This window comes from Peromyscus leucopus, chromosome X, assembly GCF_004664715.2.
Source record: "Peromyscus leucopus breed LL Stock chromosome X, UCI_PerLeu_2.1, whole genome shotgun sequence".
NCBI lineage: Eukaryota > Metazoa > Chordata > Mammalia > Rodentia > Cricetidae > Peromyscus > Peromyscus leucopus.
Window position 1 is genome coordinate 113,217,976 of NC_051083.1, and position 19,410 is coordinate 113,237,385.

Below are 19,410 nucleotides of genomic sequence, written 5' to 3' on the forward strand. Positions count from 1 at the left end.
CAGAGCTACGCATGCCCTGTCTTAAAAGAAAGAAAGAAAGAAAGAAAGAAAGAAAGAAAGAAAGAAAGAAAGAAAGAAAGAAAGAAAGAAAGAAAGAAAGAAAGAAAGAAAGAAAGAAAGAAAGAAAGAAAGGGAAAGGAAAGAAAAGAAAAGAAAAGAAAAGAAAAAGATAATAACATTCACACTTGTCCCATGATCCTCTTCAGAGCTCTTCCTCCCTTATAATTTTGTGGTCATGCCCCTTTGTGACTTACACATTATGCTTTTGCAATTTTCAGGCTTTGCATAAATATTATATGACACATATTTTGCTTAACTTCATAGTTCTGAAATTTAATTCTGTTACTACTTAAAGCTCAAATTCATTCATTTTAATTTCAAATAGTAGTATTACCTTCACGAAAACAATAATTTAGCCATTCACCTTCCAACAGGCATTTGATTTGCTTCCATCTGTTACAAAGAATGGAAAATAAATTATTCATTTATTTCTTTGTTCAGAAAGTTTAGTTTTGCCAGTGTCTGTACCTAGAAATTAATCTCTGGGTTTGAGGGTGTGTCTTAGTTAGGGTTTCTTCTATTGCTGTGAAGAGACACCATGACCATGGCAACTCTTATAAGGAAAACATTTAATTGAGGGGGCTGGCTTACAGTTTTAGAGGTTCAGTCCATTATCATCATGGCGAGGAGCATGGTAACAGGCAGGCAGACATAGTGCTGGAGGAATAGCTGAGAGTTCTACATCTTGAAGACCACAAGAAGTCAACTGAGACACTAGGTGTTATCCTGCACTTGGGAAACCTCAAAGCCCACCCCCACAGTGACATGCTTCCTCCAACAAGGCCATACCCACTCCAACAAAGCCACACCTCCTTAAGAGTGTCATTCCCTATGAAATTAGGGGGACCAATTACAATCAAACTACCACAGGGTGTGTTCTCGTTTTTATTAGATATTGTCAATTGTTCTTTACCAACTTAGAAATCTAGTATAAATTCCGTCCAAGTTCTCTGTGTTCTACATTCTCAAAGACACTTGGTGCTGCATCCGAGGGAATGCAGTAAAGAAATTGCCAACAGGACAGCTTCATGAGGGGGAAGGTTTTTATTGTGAGGAAAACAAAGAAAATATCCAGAGGCATCTGGAAGAGTCCAGCGCAGAGAGAAAAGAAAGCAGACTGGACTGGCCAGGGCTAAGGAAGCAGGAGAGGTAGGGCACAGTGAGAGAGCGGGAGAGAGCAGAGAATAAGAGAGCAGCAAGAGACCGTGGGGGTAGACAAACCGTGCAGATTGTGAGGTAGCTGGAGGGAGGGATTCATTTGGGGGGTGGAAAACAACGTTTCACAAGTTTCTGAGGAATGCTGGCTTTTATCTAACCACCAGAAATCCTTCTATAGTCCAGCTTGAGATTATTCCTAGACATATGGCGGGCCTGAGACCAAACAGATGCTACCCAACTTTTCAGTGTTTTGTCAAACAAATGATTGTGAAGCATTATTTCATGGTTTTATAGTTTAGTTTCCCTGAATAGTAATAAAGTTGTGCATCCTTTTATATTTTATCAGTCACTAAAGTAAACTTGACAAGTAATTATTTCATTCATATATATATTCATATATTTTGTCATTTTCTACTAGATGGTGTGTGTGTGCATGCATGCATGTGTGCGTGTTTGCATGTGTACGTGTATGTGTGTGAGCATGTATATTGTTAGGTAATAAACCCAGAGCCTGGCACGTGGTAAACAAGCATTTTACCACTAAGATGAGTTCCATCTCCTTGTTTCCCTTGGAATAAGCTCTCATTATATAACTTCAACTAGCCTTAAACTTGTTGTGTTACCCAGGCTAGCCTCAGATTCACAATCCACCTGCTTCAGCTGCTGAGTACTGAGTATCAGGCACATATCATCATGCCTCACTCTATTGTCTTAAAGTATATACATTGTGAAAAATAGTGTAACTAAAGGTGCCATTCTCATTCTATTTTAAGATAATAATTTTGGTGCTGGGGGTTGCAGTGACTTGTGCATGCTAAATATATGTGCTACCACTGACCCATAGCTCCCTCACCCCTACTCTCCCACTTTCTTCTGAAAGTTGCAAAGTTTTGCTTTTCACTGTTTGATTTTTAATCTACTGATCTTAGTCTGTTCTCCGCTGCAGTGATAAAACACTGACCAAAACCAATTTGAGGAGGGAAGGGGCTTATTTCATCTTACAGGTTAGAATCAACCATCAACAGAAGCTAGAGCAGGAATCATAGAGGAATACTGCCTACTGGCTCATTTCCCTTGGCTTGCTTAGCTCTCTTTTGTATACAGCATAGGCCTATCTGCTCAGTGGACTGGACTCTGCCACATCAATCAGAAATCATAACAATGACTCCATAGGCCAATCTAATAAAAGGCAATTCCCAGCTGAGATTCCTTCCTCCTAGGTATGTCTAATTGTGCTGAGCTTACAAAACCTACAGCATTCCACCCTTTGTCAATTTTGATACCTAAACAATTTTAAACCATTCTTTTTTTTTATTTCTTTTCTCTGGGATCTCATGTTAATCTCAATACAACTTTTTAAAAGTTTCAGTCTTAGCCGAGCAGTGGTGGTGCACGTCTTTAATCCCAGCACTCGGGAGGCAGAGGCAGGTGGATCTCTGTGAGTTCAAGGCCAGCCTGGTGTACAGAGTGAGTTCCAGGATAGCCAGGACTGTTACACAGAGAAACCTGGTCTTGAAAAACAAAAACAAAAGTTTCAGTCTTTTAAAAATACCAATTATTTTACGAGCCTACGTTCTTTTTAAAGATCTAATGTCTCTTAACTATAGGCTCTTATAAAATTGAAAACAAGTTACATATCTATGTATGCCAGAGAGAAGAATCTGGACACAGTTAAAGTCAGGTCAAGGAAAAGCAAACGCCTAACACTGTGAAAAGCTTAATGTCAGCTATCTGGGACTCACTTGTGATCCTCGGGGCTCTAACGTGCTTGGTTAACCTGGCCTCCCAGCTCCGCTCTCCGGAGCATGCACAGCTTGTCTGGTGGGCTCAGGCTGTCTCCTAACTATAATACCTCCTGAAATCAATTTTTTTTTGTTTTTTCGAGACAGGGTTTCTCTGTGTAGCTTTGCGCCTTTCCTGGAGCTCACTTGGTAGCCCAGGCTGGCCTCGAACTCACAGAGATCCGCCTGCCTCTGTCTCCCAAGTGCTGGGATTAAAGGCGTGTGCCACCAACGCCCGGCTCGATTTTTTTTTTTCATCCATGGTGTGAGGAAAGGGTCTAATTTTATAATTTTCCACGTGGAAAAAAATCAATATCCCTAGTGGTATTTAGTGAAGAATCTATTCTTTCTTCACTGCTATGAAATGGCATATATACTGAGTATCAATCTTCTATTCGTGTATGCGTCTATTTGAGAGCTGTATATTCTGTTCCATTGGTCTGTGTTCATACTATAGTCCTAACTAGCATAGCTTTAAAGTAAGTCTTGATATCTAGTCAAATATAGACTCTGGAGTAAATGAATAACACAACTGCAGTGGTAGTACTTTTTGGTGACTATCAACAGACTGGAAAAATTAAAGGAGAGATTGAAACGAACAGAATTTCTTTGGTGGTGGTGGGTCAGGGGAGATTCAGTACCCCAGATCGGATATCACAAAAGCTTATAGGGCTGTGTGAAAGGAGAGAAAACAAGGAATTGAAAAAGTCATTCCAAAGAAAATATAAATAAGGTTTATTTGGATAAAAAGACCAGGAGAGAGGAAGAAAGCATGTAGCTTTGAGTTTTCAGGGCTAATGGCTGAGTGAAATGATGAGCTAGTTTGTCAGTGAGTAGTATTTTCCCAATATTAAGTAAGAGGCCTAGACTAGGCCGGTGTGCTTGAAGTTCACATACTTAGAAGTCACCTGAGGAGCACGAAATGCAGGGATAGGGGTGGGCCAGAGGGCTGAACTATGGATAATTTCCCAATTTAGGGGATGGAAGAAAAATACAGAAAAAGAAAAAACCTTAGAGGATGACCAACAGAAGGTTTCATAACCTTAAGGATTTTTTTTTTTTTTCAGCATGCTGTGGCTCCCATCAGCCCAGCTCATCTGGTATGACTGTTTCTTTTCTCTGACAGTCTTCAAAGTCCTCTGAACCCTTCTGGTGTGTTGCAGATAAGCATTCTGAAGCCCGCCTTCTGCTGGCCCAGCTATGGAGTCCTGAAGTCCTTCGGGTGTCTGACTGCAGTTCCCCAGGTTGGTCGCAGGGGGCGAAATCTGCGGCGGCCTGGCAGGCAGGCGGGGGCGGGAGGCGCCGCTCTCTCTCGGGTCAGACTCTCTCTTCCCAGCTCCCCAGCTCCCCGGCTGGCTCCCAGGCTCCCGGGCTCCCGGGCGCCCAGGCTTGCAGCGCCCGGTGGCGCCGGAGCCCTTTCTGTCCGCCTAGCCGAGGCGGGTGGGCGGCAGGCCGCAGGAGGCGGTGTCGTGGAATCCGCCGGCAGTCCGCAACCCCGCAGAGCCTGGAGGCCGCCCTGATGGAGCCACAGCTCCCGATCGGAGCTCAGCCCCTGGCAGTATCCGTCTGAGAAAAGGGGGAAGGGGAAGGGAGGCCACACGGGTGGGGGCGCGGGCCGGGGTGCCGCACGTCCCGGGGCGAGCGGAGCAGGGGAATGGGGTCGGCTCGGGAGGGGACACTGGGGAAACCAAGGAGGGCGGCTGGTATGCGCCCGGCCCCGTGTCACCCCTCCTTGGCTGAGTTTGCAAAAAAAAAAAAAAAAAATAGAGAGAGAGAAAGAGAGAGACCCTTGACCAGTGCCTGCATGTGGTGGAGGGTTTGGAGATGAAGGGTCCCTTCCGGGAGCCCTGCGCCCTGACCCTAGCCCAGAGGAACGGGCAATATGAGTAAGTAACCACCTGACTCCCACGGAGGAGAGAGCTTTCTTCCATAAGCTTCCTTGAGTCCAAAACCACAAGGAGCCACCCACCTTGGCCAAGCGGGCAACAGGTTCACAGCCAGGTGTGAAGAGTGAGCTCTTCCTGAGCAGATGCCTCCCATCACCAACTTCTAAGCTGCTAGATAACTCCAGGCCCTGTGGCTCAGTGGAAGGGCGCAATGCACAGGGAAGCAGGAAGACTGGGTTCTTAGTTCCTACACCCTGTAACTGACATGTGTTGTGTAACCAAGTTAATAAGGCTTTCTGAGCCTTGGTTTCTTTCCTCTTAAGTTGAATAAAAGCATAAACTGACTTGTGGCTTTTGGAGGTATGACTGGGGGATCATAAATGAAAAAGTGGCTTACAAAGTAAAAGTGCTATGGAAATGCTGTATTGTTAATGTTCCAGACTTGTCTTTTCTTCATTCGACTGGCCCTTCCAGTTCCTGGATCCTCTTTTTCCATTTGCTTGAAGGCATATTCATTAATTCACTAATGTGTTGGCGTAGGGCAGCAGCTGTCTCACTGGACTGGACTGTTGGAAAGAAAAGCTAATGGAAATATATAGAAATAAAGCAACATTTGACATTTTATCAGTGCATGTCACCTCCTTGGATGATAGGAGCTCAGTAAATACTGTTGACTGATTGAGCAAAAGATTATATTGATAAGCTGTCGAACAGCTGCTAACCTTGCCCCCTTGCTACTAATGACTCATCTTAAGTTTCCATGGTTACCATTATATATCACAACACCCTGTCACTGTATATGTACAAGCTACTTCCCTTGGTTCACTGGTTTCTGGGTATCGGTTTTCCTCCCCATTTAACAATTGTTGATCACGTAAATCCTACCATCTCTTAACATTGGATTCTGCATGAAAAACTGTCTCGGGCCCTATGTTTAAATCCTCTGCCTCAAGCTGTCTAATTCACACAGAAAAAAAGTATCACTATCCTGGCCTGAACTTACCTGAGCCTATGGGTGCCATTGTTACACCACATGTAACTATGGGTGCTGATTGTCAACTAGATCTGCAAAGTAGCTATTTCCTAGATCCTACTTGCTTGGTTGTATTGATATGAAACATTCATGCTATTTTCCCTAGACTTTATAAAATCCAAGAAGACTAGTTTTATTAAACTACATTCAATGGAGCAGGGAATTGAAAGATGCAATTCCACTACCATGTCGAGAGGTGGAAATGGTGTGTAGAAGTGTAACCAGTAGTGCACAAACCAGTAGATTCTATGTATCTTGGTTTCCTCTTCTATATAAAAAAAAATTATAATGAGTGGAATAGCTACATTGTTGAAATAAGCACAGCACAGGAATTGGTCGCCCCTGTTTAGTGGGTTTAAAACTCTAGTAAGGGAGCCAGCAACAGGTCTGGGGATAAGTAATTTGTTCTGTCTAGTCTCTTGTACTAGAAGAACTTTTAAACTTGGCAAGGGGAGCACTCTTGACTATTTCCCCACAGAGAAATCAAATCCTTGTGCTCTGAGTCTATATAAATGATAAGGGTGTAGCAGCAGCTACTGTGTGATGGCTTGATGATGGCTCTAAGCACTTATCATGCCTCTTTACAGATATAGAAATTGAGATTAAGTTAAGCATTGAGTTACAACATTGCATAGCTAAGATCTAAACCTATGCAGTATAATTCAGAATTCCACTGAGAAATTTCGTATTTTGTTTTGTTTTGTAGACAGGATTTCTCGGTGTAGCTCTGGCTGTCCTGGAGCTCACTCTGTAGACCAGGCTGGCCTCAAACTCAGAGAACTGCCTGCTTCTGCCTCCAGAGTGCTGGGATTAAAGATGCAGCCGGGAAATTTCTTTTGAAAACATTCACTGGAGGCACCTAAAACTGTAATACCATCTATAAGCCTCAAAAGTTTTTCTTCCCTTAATGTCTTCTTTGACCTAGATGTCTAGAAGTTTTTACTTTTGGCCTTTTTGTCTTAGAACTTGAAGCCTATCTCCATATTTTGCTCTGTGGTTCTGAATATAGAAGGGCTTCGCTTGAGAGACCAAAATGAAAAATAAAAATATGGAGGTTTGGGAGAAAATCAGATGTTACAATTACTTATTTCTGGCCGGGCAGTGGTGGTGGTGCATGCCTTTAATCCCAGCACTTGGGAGGCAGAGCCAGGCGGATCTCTGTGAGTTCAAGGCCAGCCTGGTCTACAGAGTGAGATCCAGGATAGGCACCAAAACTACACAGAGAAACCTTGTCTCGGGGAGAAAAAAAAACAACTTATTTCTTCAGAGAGTTTCATTTAAAAGTTTACCTCTGCTTATAGTCTAATTAAAGTTGTTCACTTTTTCAACCAGTAGTCATTGAGTATCTGTAGACTGTAGACAAAACTGAATAGGTTCTTTGCTCTCAAGGAGCTCCATTCAATGAGGGGAAATATAAATAACTGCTGTTTAAGTGTTCTATTGGAGAGCCAGGCTAAGGGGTTCTGCTTGGAAGTATTTGGAAAAGGCTTCACAGAGGAGGTCATATTTCAACTGGGGCTCAAGAAGAAAAGAGGTATTCTTGAAAAAAAAAAAACTGAAGAGTACTTGATGTGGAAGAGCCAGTTGATGTTTAGAATGGCCGTTTACCAATTAGGTTATACCTTGATTCTGTACCACTAAGAAGAAGTTAAAAAAAAAAAAACATGGTGGTATTCATCTGTAATCCCTGTACTCTGGAGTCTGGGCAGGAAGATAATGAGATTGAGATCAGCCTGAGCTATATACTGAGTTATAGGCCAGCCAGAACTACAGTAGTGAAATCCTGTCTCAACAATGTAAGGAGTGAGTATATGTGAATTTAGAAGTCTTGCACTTCATACTTGCGGGTCAGATTCATTTGTGTTTTCATAAAAATACCAGCCTGAAGTTAGAAACCAGAGGACATACACAAAGGGTGTGAAAACAACCCACTTATGGTTTTGGCTACCTTTTTGGTTGCTAGTGTATTTTGACAGTTCCAGGAATGACTGTTCTTATTCCTCCAGCAACCTACATTTATGTGTGAAAGAGACAGAACCCTTCTTTGGTCAAATACATGAAACTGAATGTGAAAAGCTAATGAACAAGTTGTCTAATTCATTGATTCAATGCATGTAAGTGTCTGTGACATGCCAGGCTCTGGGCCAAGCACTAGAAATACCATGACAAAAAGATAGCCATAGTCCCTGCCATCAACGAATTCCCTTAAAGCTGTAAGTTCTTCAGTCTGATGTTTATACACTGAAGGTGTGTAACTTGCAATGCATGCTCTTAAGACCGATTTTAGGAGATAGACTATTATACATTCTTTAGGCCTGTAAGCCAGTTTGGATGTTCAGATGTTGATTACCCTATTATCCTTCTAGCCCTTGAGCAACATCTACCAACCATGATGCTCAGATTGAGTGGACTAAATGCAGCAAGTCTAATAAACACAGATTATATTTGTGTAGCAAGACAACAGGTGTTTTGTTGCTGAAGATTTGGCATTTTCAGTAGCTATTCGTTAATACATTCTTCTATGTTCTAGGTTAATAATCCAGTTGCATGGGAAGGAACAGCATGTTCAAGATATCATCCCTATAAATAGCCACTTCAGATGTGTTCAAGGTACTTGCTTTAATGACTTAGCTAGTTTTATAAGACTTCGCCTCGGTCATTAATGCAGTGTATAATGTCATACATATTCAAATTTGTCACTGCATGTAAAATGAATTATATCGCTTTTCACAGAAAAAGTTAACACTTCTAACCTGCCATAGAAAAGATAAGTGCTATGTTTAAAATACTGAAGAATTATATTTTAAGATACATATATAACCTGCTTCCCTGAGTAGGGTTGGAGATATGTGTAAGTAATCTTTTATGCTGACTGACATATATGTGGATTTAAATGACTACCTTGAGTTAAACCAACATTCTGTCCATTGTAAAGGATTCACACATTCGGCACTTTGTTTCCAAAGTACTGGATTTAAGTTGCCTTGGCAACATGAAGTATCAGATTGTAATGTCTCATACTCAGTTATGTTGGTTCTTAAGCCTTGACATTGGTGAATCATAACTCTGAGGAGGGAATACTTGGCTTTCTGCCCTCACATTTGAGGACTGAGCATAGAAAAATCTTATTTCATTTGCTACAATGAAACTCAAAGCCTGGGAGAGCTGTGTAGGAGTTATTGCTTCTGCAACTTCACATTGCTCTAGAAAGGAAACTGATTTGTTCTAGAGAACAAATATATTATGTCTCCCAAAGGTCCAGGTCCAGGGTTTCTTTCAGGGAGAAGCATTCTATATTCAGTGTAGGCTCTTGAGAACTTGAGTTCCACCTTGCACGGGTGCTTTCTGCACTGAACTTTATCTTTTCACAACAGTAACATGCATGCTGTAAAAGGGTTAAAAGAGCAGCAATGCACGAAGAAAACAAGTCACCTACATTCTCATCCTTTAGAGACACCTAGCATTTATTTTTCTCTGTGCACATAACACAGAGAAATCATTTAAGCAGGACTCATCCTGTTCAACATTTTTTTTCTCATCCACTTGCTACTGTATTATGAGTGTTGTCCATGCTGTCGATGGCTATATGCTGTTCCATTTTATGAATAGCTCATCATCTAAGTATTCCCTCTGGTTGACATTTGGATTACTGTTCACTGGTATAAATAGTAATGGAGTGAACATCTCTGTACATAAATCTTCCCACATATTTATTATTTGCTCAGGATTTATCCCTGTAAAGTGTGTATGACTTTTAAGACAGTATGCTGAAAAGAAAACACAGTATTAAGAACTAAAAAATACTGAGCTGGCCATAGTGGCTCATACCTATTATCCCAGAGGAAGGCTAAAGCAGCAGGGTTGTAAATTAGAGGCCAAGGAAGAGTTCCAGGCTAGACTTGACCATGTAGTGAGACCCTCCCTCCAACAACAAAAAGCAGAAGGAACGAGGAGAGGAGAGGAAAGGGGGAAGGAGGAAGAGAAAAGGGAGGGGGTAAATTGAAATACCTACAGGAGTAGTGTCTACAGTGTGGCAAAAAGCAAGTCAGCTGTTGAGTCTGCCCCATGTGGGAGACCTTCTAAACAAGGCACCTGCATGCTGTAACAGGTTACTGCACTCACCTTACTTTGTAAGTGGTAGCCTAACACAAAAGAGCCAAAGGTTTTGGTGTCCTAGCATGGTTTTGGCCTTTCCTACTACTTCTAGGGTCTTGTTTCTATTATTATTATTATTATTATTATTATTATTATTATTATTATTGGTTTTTTTTCGAGACAGGGTTTCTCTGTGTAGTTTTGGAGCCTGTCCTGGATCTCACTCTGTAGACCAGGCTGGCCTCGAACCCACAGAGATCCACCTGGCTCTGCCTCCCGAGTACTGGGATTAAAGGTGTGTGCCACCACCGCTCGGCTCATTTCTATTATTTTTAATAAGAAGTAGATGGCCAGTTGCTATATTGCAGTGGAAAACATGTATGCCATTGTTTCCCCCATGACAAATTGAAATGTTATGCCCTTGAGTTTTCACTTCCTTTCCATTTCCTGACTTGTGTTTCTATTTGGAAAACTAATCACTCAGAGTTCTGTGGAACCAAAGGGTGCTACAGAACAATGGTGAATATAGACTATGTCTTCATTTCCTACTTACGTCAGTCACCCTGCACAGAGAGTAGCGAGACTACATTCTGCTACTAGACAGCTAGTTCCTTACTAATTGCTTCTTTGCACCTGAATAGTAGAACCTGGTGTTGAATCTAGTATGGTGAAGGAGCTAGAAAAATGTGTGGTTTCCCATCTGATCAACAGAGGTCCTGGTTGATTCCAACTCTCAGAACCAAGGGTCAGCCCTGAGGCAATAGCCTGTGCTCAAATCTAGGGAAGTCTAAGAGGAAAAGATAGGTCAAGTTCAGATACTCGGGCAAAAGAAGGAAGTCCAGGAAAACCAGCGAGAGAAAAGAGAACTCTAAACTTGCAAACAGCTTATGCTGTCTTTTTTTTTCCCATTGACACATAACTTCTCTGCATATTATAGGGTGTAGCTTGAGTTTTTCTGCCTTGCCCACAGTCAGGACAAATCTCTGTCACCCGCCAGTCCCACAGCAGCTCAGACCCAACCAAGTAAACACAGAGACTTATATTGCTTACAAAACTGTATGGCCGTGGCAGGCTTCTTGTTAACTATTCTTACATCTTAAAGTAACGCATTTCTACAAATCTATACCTTGCCACGTGGCTGGTGGCTTATCGGCGTCTTCACATGCTGCTGGTCATGGCGGCGGCTGCAGCCAGTCCTTCTGCCTTCCTGTCCTTTTATTTCTCCTCTCTGTTAGTCCCGCCTATCCTTCCTGCCTAGCCACAGCCGATCAGGTTTTATTTATTGATCAATCAGAACAACTTGATATACAGACCATCCCCCAGCACAGCCAAGTGCAGACCATCTCAAACACCTGCACTCAGGCCCATGGTCCTAATCATCCTCTATACGGACCTGGTGGGTAAAGCCACAAAGAACCCAAGAAGGGCTCCCACAGGACATACAGATCATCCCACAGCAATAGGGAGTACAGTGTAACAATTTGAAACATGTTATGATCAAATTGAAGTAATAACGTTTCTTTCTATTGGGAACCCTCAAAGTCATCTAGTTATTCTAAGAGCTGTAGCCATATGTGATATACTGTAGTTTTCCTGCTACACCATGGAACACTAGAACTTAGTCCTCCTGTCTAACTGTACTTTGATATCCATTATTCACTCTTGTGATCCCTTCACCCACTACTCCATCCTAGTCTTTAGTGCTTCTACTCTGTGATTCTATGAGATTACATTTTTAAACTTCCACGTGTAAGTGAGAACATGCAATATTTGTCCTTCTGTGACTGGTTTATTTCATAATGTCCTTCAGTTCCATCCAATGGCCCAAAGGACTGGATTTCATTCTTTTTGTCCTTAAATAGTATTCCACTGTGTGTTATGCACTAGATCTTCTTTATTCATCTGTCTGTGATCACTTCAGTAAGTGGCTCTTGTGACTAGTGCGCCAATTGAGATGGTACTGTAAGAGTCTGAAACTTCTTATTGGGTATGATAGGTTTTACCCACAGACATTCACTGAAGCCTAAGAGAAAAGAACTTTAAGTATACTCTACTCTTAGACAGGGCAAAAGCAGAGATAATGAGATCATTGACAAATTTTCAGAGACTATGTCTGAGTTGAGAGAATCGTTCTGAGAATAATTCTGTTCTGGGGCATCTAGTCACTTCCCTGACTTTCTGTAAGATCTAAAGAACACAGCTAAACTTTCCTTCACTTGCATGAACATGTTATCATGTTTCGTACTACTAAATCACTCTCCCTTACTATTCATTGAGGAGCTCCAGTTGGGTCCTTGATCAGAATTTTTTTAAGTTGAATTGTACATAGTCTTTATAACCTGAGCCTATTAAAATTCCTTTTCAAAATATGCCAAACAAAAACAATCAAAGAATTCTTTAATGTGTTCTAAGACTCAAGAGAGGTGACTGAGCGATGTTCTTATTTAGTTATGAAATAGTGCTTTGGTGGTAATGAGTGGTTTTCTTCTCCTCTGTGATTCTGTTGTGTTTTTTTCCTTCCCTTAGAAGCAGAAGAAACTCTTTTGATTGATATTGCTTCAAACAGTGAGTATCTTTCTGAATGGAGTTGATTTTCATTCTATATATACTGACTTTATTACTCTATATTTAAGAAACTTTCAGGGGTATATCTTGTATTTTGCCATCTCATTCTGTAGTCGCCATTTTCTTAAGGCTACCGCACAAATTATCCTCATCTCTCAAAACCATTCCATCTGAGCCTGCGAAAACACAGGTAGCTGCTAAGAATCCTTGCAAACCTGAAATGTGATCAGCTCTTCTGCTGCTGAAGAGCTTTAAGCCACTTGAAGCTCCAAGTGTTGTCGCTACCAAGTGCATCACTGCTGTAGGACTGATTAATTATAAAGAAGAGCTAGAAAGACGCTTAAAGCACGTAAGGTTTACAGGTCATTTTTTTTCTTTTTATTGGTGTGTGTGTGTGTGTGTGTGTGTGTGTGTGTGTGTGTGTGTGTGTGTGTACACGGACCCACGTTCACATGTGTTTTATATTTGTGTGTATGCAGATGAGCATGCATGTGTGTGTACATGTACATGTGTGTGCATTTGTTTGTGTTGAGACCTTGGGTCAGTGACAGTAAGTAACATTTTTTAGATGTTTTCCACCTTTGTTTTTGAGACAGGGATTCACCATCTTGGAGTTCACCAATTAACCTAGGCTGGCTGGCCAGCAAGTACCAGGAATCTACCTAGTTCTGCTTCACCAACACAGGTTACACGTATCCACCACCATTTTGAGCTTTTTTATGTAGGTTCTGAAGACCAAACTCAGGTCCTCAAGCTTAAATGTCAGACACTGACTAAGCTACCCGGCCATATTATTTTTTTTTTAATATGATTACGTTCTTATCCTTCTTCTTTATCCTCCCCCTCGCCCCTCTGAAGTCCTTTCCTTCCAATTCCTTCCATGGACCCCTACTCTCAAATTGATAGCCTCTTTTTTATTATTATTTTTACATATATAAATACAACCTGCTGAATATGTTTCTGTTGTTTGTGTGTATATGGGTTCAGAGGTGACCACTTTTTATTGGATAACAAATTAGGGGCTCATCCCTGGGTGAGGCTAATTCTCCCCCTCTCAATAGTCACTAGTTGCCTTTTCTTTTGTTGTTGTTGTTGTTGTTGTTAGCATACAAAGTAATAGATTTCATCGTGGCCTTTTCAAACAAACATTTTCTAACCAAATTACTTTGGTTTTATTGATTTTCCTCCCCCACCAGCCTGCCTCCTTCCTGCTGACCCCTTTCTTCACCTCACTGATCCTCCTGCCTGCATGTCACATATATTCTTTTACCCTGTCTTCCTCTCCCCCACTTTCCCTTAAGATCTCTCTCGTGATCCCCTTTCCAGTCTCATACTCTGTACCCCCCACACATACAGATGCACCTGTAAACATATTAAAATTTAGGCTCTGCATATGAAGGAAAGCATGCAGCGTTTGTCTTTCTGAGTCTGAGATACTTGGTTAACACTGTCATTGTAATTTGGTTACACCCATTTTCCTGCAAATGTCACGATTCTGGTTTTCTTTGTGGCTGAATAAATGTTCATCTTTCGACTGCTATTATACCGTAGACTTTTCTCCCACCTTCTTTTTATGTTTTTGTGTAAATTGACAATATTTTCCCCTGTTCCTTATATTATGTTGAAAGGCACAGAGTCCATTAAATTACTTGTTTGAGCATTCTCTTTTCTTTGTTGAAATAATTTGTGTCCTACTTAAAGCCCTGTTCCCTCAAGGCCTCCATTCATCAAAGGGAACATGTTCTTCTTTTTGCTGTTTCTGTGCTTTCATTTTTATCAGTTTGATGCAAATCACTGACTTTCTGTGCAAGATGTTCTTTGTTTATCATCTAATTGTACTGTGCTCTGGAGAGGAGAAAATGGGGGCACTTAATTGCTACTGTGACTACTGTGTGGTTGCTATGGAAAGTGTATCTGACCACATAAATCTAAATCAAATGGCTTGCCTTATCTCTTGCTTGAGTCCTTGGATAAGTAGAACTTGCCATTTAGCTTGGGGCTACAGGTTGCACAGAATTTTGTTTGGAGACAGTCTGTGCCCTTGACGCTATTCATTTGTACTGAATGGTTTTCTAGTTTGGGTTCATTATTCCTTTCTTTAATCATAGAATATGGACATCGTAAAGGCTAGTCCTAACATGCTATGTAAACCTAGCTGCTAGCTTCTGTTGCAGGTATCCTGAAGAGAAATTAACTCAGAATCGGTGTTTCATTGTAACTAGACAAGAGAAGGCAAAAACAGCACCAGGTTGGAAATGTAGCTCAGTTGATAGAATGTTTGCCTAGCATCCAAAAAGCCCTGGTTCCATTCCCAGCACGACATAAACCGGGTGTGGTGGCGCACATCTGTAACCTCAGTGCTTGAAGTGCAGGCAGGAGGATCAGGATTTCAAGTCTATCCTTAGTTACACATTGAGTTCCGAGGTAGCCTGGGCTACATGAAACCCTTCCTGTCTTCAAAACAGGGTTTTTTTTTTTTTTGTTTTTGTTTTGTTGTGGTTGTCTTTGTTGTTGTTGAGGAATATAGAGTCAGGGAGAAAGTCTCAGTGAGTAAAAGCACTTCCTGCACAAGACTGACAACCTGAGCTCAACGCCTAGAAAATAGTACCCTTTGTTACTGGGCAAGACTGATTTTAGTGTAAATATGTATTGTCTAGATACTACTAGTAAACAGCTTGGAAATAGTCCTTCTGGTTGTAAAGTTCATACATCTGGATTATGTATAATGGGTGACCATCCAAAGGTTCTGAAGAATCAAATGAAAATGATTAGGTAGAATGGGAGAGATGGCTTGGCAGTTACGAGTAAGTAGTGCACTTGCAGAGAACCCAGGTTCAGTTCCCAGCACCCACTTCAGGCGGCTCACAACTGCCTGCAACTCCCACTCCAAGGGATCCAGTGCCCTCTTCTAGACTCCACAGACACCTGCGCTCTGTGTGCACAAATGTACACACATAATTAAATATAAAATCTTTGAAAATTATCCTATCATCTTGAAGTTATACTCTAGCTAACATTTATATGTGTTTCCTACTGTTTAGATGTTATCTCCATTTAATTGGAATCCTTCTACATAGTTTTTGTGGGAGGGTTCTCAGGCTGAGCTTTGACCCCAGAGGAGCTGAGCTTTGCCCCTACTGCGTTATTGACAGTTTTTATTATGGATTTTCACTTACCACTTTACCATGACATGTCCGCTATGTCATTTCACATCATTTTAAACAGAATGTTGTTGTTCTTCTTCTGCTTCTTCGTTTGAGACAGAATTCTGTATAAGCTAGGTAAGCGTCAAACTCTAATCAAAGATGACACTGACCCTCTACCCAGTGCTGGGATTAATGTCTTCCTCCACCATGCCTGGTTGTTGAAACATTATTTTAATAACCAATAGTTCACCATAGCTATTTTGTCATAGTTTTATTAAATTAGTTTCTTTATAAAATTAAATCATCTTGAGGGGACATAATGCATCTCTATGTTTGGGTCCTCTTTTATAGCTCTCTGTAAAACCATGTAGTTTCTTTATGTACATCAGATTTTTAGGTTAAGAATGTAATGGTGATTTGATTTGCTGATATTGTGGGGGGGTTTCTGTTACCTTCTGATTGCTTATTACTCACATATAGAGTAACTAATAAGTCATGGATATTTTATCCAGCCACTTCATTTATTTTTAATATTTTTTGCTGTTTTTTTTTTCATTTTGGTAGCTAGATAACCTTAATTATCTTCAAATAACTACTCTGCCTTATATCTAATTGCTGCAGCCATTGCTGTCTTTCATGCCTTACTGGACCAATGAGAATTTGGGGACCAATGTTAAGTAATGGTGTTAATCCTTGGGTGGCTCTGGGGTTCAGTGAGGATGCCTCAAGTGGCATTTCCCAGTTAAAGACATTCTTGCTCAATGACTTGCTGGTTCTTTTTTCAAAAATTAAGAAACTGTATTTAAACCAGACATGGCATGTTCCAGTAGTCAGAATACTTGGAGGACTTAAGCAAGATGGTGATGAATTCAAGGTTAGGGCTATATGGCAAGTTCAAGACCAGCCTGAGCCACCTAGCAAAACTCTTGTCACCTACCAAAAAACAAAACCAACAGCAAAAAAGGCGTTTAGTTTTTGCTGTTCTTTAACATTGTGAATATATGCTGAATTTTATTAAATTTTCTCCCCATTCATGGAGATGAATATATTTTTCCTTTTTCTTTCCTTTATATCTTTATGACCTTTAGATGAACTCTATTATGCTAATTTTTAAATATTACCCTACCTAGTCTATTCATTATTCCACAAATATTTGTTGAGTGCCTTCTATTTGTCAAACCTGGTTGTAAATCCCACAAAATCATCCAAGCACAACAGAGATAATAGTCCTGCTGTTGCTTTGGTTTTTCCTTCTGTGATTTTTGTTGCTAGAACCACAGAGATGCCTATAATTCACAAATTTATTCAATAAACATCTGAGTACATTTTGGGTGTATGCACTGTGCTATGCTCTTAAAAACACAAGAAAAAGCAAGAAGGGTTACTAAATTGGGCAGTGTATTCATTCAGGCAAGGCATTTACAAAGAAGAGACATTTTGATTGGGAACAGTGGGACTAAGAGACGGTAACAACTGGAGGGGGGAAAGAATATTCCAAGAGACTCCAAACTTAGAAGTACCCTGACACTTTCTGGGAAATAAAAGCTAGGGTGCCTGGAATAGGGCTTGAATACCAAGGTAAGAAGGGCTATGGCCCCATCCAGTAGAATCTTGTAAGCCACAGTGTTGAATCTGCATTTCTAGATTTTTAAAATGAGAAGTTAAGGATTTTATGCTGATATAGCATCATTTGCCTGGAAGCAGAAAGACCTCTTCGGAGGCTGCTTTGGTTGCATATGCTGCAGAGTATGGTGGTGATAGAAATGGAGAGAAGTGAGCAGATTCGATAGATGAATTTGGAGGTGAGATCAAGAAGAATTGGCTTGGGTGTGGGGAGTGGGAGGAAGAGAAGTGTCAAGGATGAATACAGGCTTTCTAACCTGAACCTAGATGATAATGCCCATTCACATAATGACATTGGAGATAGAATGAGTTTTCCTTTGAGAGGACCGTCAAGAATCACTTTTTAAGCAGGGCAGTGGTGGCGCACGCCTTTAATCCCAGCACTCGGGAGGCAGAGCCAGGCGGATCTTTGTGAGTTCAAGGCCAGCCTGGACTACCAAGTGAGTCCCAGGAAAGGCGCAAAGCTACACAGAGAAACCCTGTCTCGAAAAAACAAAAAAACAAACAAAACAAAACAAAAAAATTCATCTTTTAAAATAGATTTTATTTGTTTGCCAATTTTTTTAATTTAATTTTATTTTATTTTACAATACAATTCAGTTCTACATATCAGCCATGGATTCCCTTGTTCTCCCCCCTCCCCTTTCCCCCAGCCCACCTCCCATTCCCACCTCCTCCAGGGCAAAGCCTCCCCCGAGGACTGAGATCAACCTGATAGACTCAGTCCAGGCAGGTCCAGTCCCCTCCTCCCAGACTGAGCCAAGTGTCCCTGCATAAGCCCCAGGTTTCAAACAGCCAACTCATGCAATGAGCACAGGACCTGGTCCCACTGCCTAGATGCCTCCCAAACAGATCAAGCCAATCAACTGTCTCACCTATTCAGAGGGCCTGATCGAGTTGGGGGCCCCTCAGCCTTTGGTTCATAGTTCATGTGTTTCCATTCGTTTGGCCATTTGTCCCTGTGCTTTATCCAACCTTGGTTTCAACAATTCTCGCTAATATAAACCCTCCTGTTTCTCGCTAATTAGACTCCTGGAGCTCCACCCGGGGCCTAGCCGTGGATCTCTGCATCCAGTTCCCTCAGTCATTGGACGGGGTTTCTAGCACGACAATTAGGGTGTTTGGCCATCCCATCACCAATACATTTTGATTGTTTTTACCTACTCCTGGGCATGGAGTCATCCACTACAGGGTGGTTAACCTACCAGGAGCCACACTCTTAAAGCAAACTGACTCTCCCTCCCCTTGAAGCCATCAACTGTCCATAGCTCTTCAGTTAGGTGTAAGGGCTCATGAACTCCTTTACACTTGATGCTAGAATGTTGATTGGCTGATTTGGGGCAGGTGCTGTGCACATAATCACAGCTGCTGTGAGCTCGAGGGCAATGTGGTCCTGTCATGTCAGGAAGACAGTTTTGTTTCCATCTTCCTCAGCCTCTGGCTCTTACTGTCCTTCTATCCTCTCCTTCAGATGGTTCCTGAGCCTTGGGAAAGGCGTGTGATGTAAAAGTCCCATTTGTGGCCAAGCATGCCACTGACACTTACCCTTTGCATTTTGACAAGTTGTGAGTTGCTTCCTTAACCACTATCCACTGCACAAACTTTTGGATAAAGGCTGAGTGAGAGCTTTAAGGGAGGTTGATACTGTGTCTATTTAGTGGAGTAATAGCAGTAGGTGTACCCCTAGGGCTTTTGAGTGCCCCCACCAAGTGTTTATGGCTAGACTTACAGTAACAGTGAATGCAGTGTTTGCCATTGTTTGACTGAGATTTCTCTGAGACACTTGTGTGTGGATGACAAATTGGCAGCCAAACCGATGTCACTCAGAAGTGAAGTCTAAACCACTAGCACATGAATGATATACAAACCATGAGCAATGATGTGATTATGTCGAGAGCTGTGCTGTGTCACACAGTGGGTTCTAATGCATATACCTTCCATGAATTAGAAGTAAAATTTAAAGTTCCCTGCTCCATTTCAGCACACACTTCCCAAGCACTCACTAGCTGTATGTGTCATACTGGGTAGCCCAGCTCTAGAGCATGCACATCATCACAGAAAAT

General features: G+C 41.5%; 1 protein-coding gene across 2 annotated transcripts in view; it reads left to right on the plus strand.

Annotated features, from left to right (window-relative positions):
• Window positions 1-4,316: 4,316 nt before the first annotated feature.
• The window catches only part of Ocrl (OCRL inositol polyphosphate-5-phosphatase), a 58,261-nt gene continuing 43,167 nt past the window's right edge, over window positions 4,317-19,410 (plus strand). For both annotated transcript variants that reach the window (XM_028887347.2, XM_028887348.2), the window contains exons 1-4: window positions 4,317-4,557; window positions 4,806-4,885; window positions 8,449-8,528; window positions 12,540-12,578. In XM_028887347.2, the coding sequence (XP_028743180.1) occupies window positions 4,519-4,557; window positions 4,806-4,885; window positions 8,449-8,528; window positions 12,540-12,578 (238 nt within the window). In that variant the 5' untranslated portion in view covers window positions 4,317-4,518. The remainder of the gene's footprint in view (window positions 4,558-4,805; window positions 4,886-8,448; window positions 8,529-12,539; window positions 12,579-19,410) is intronic.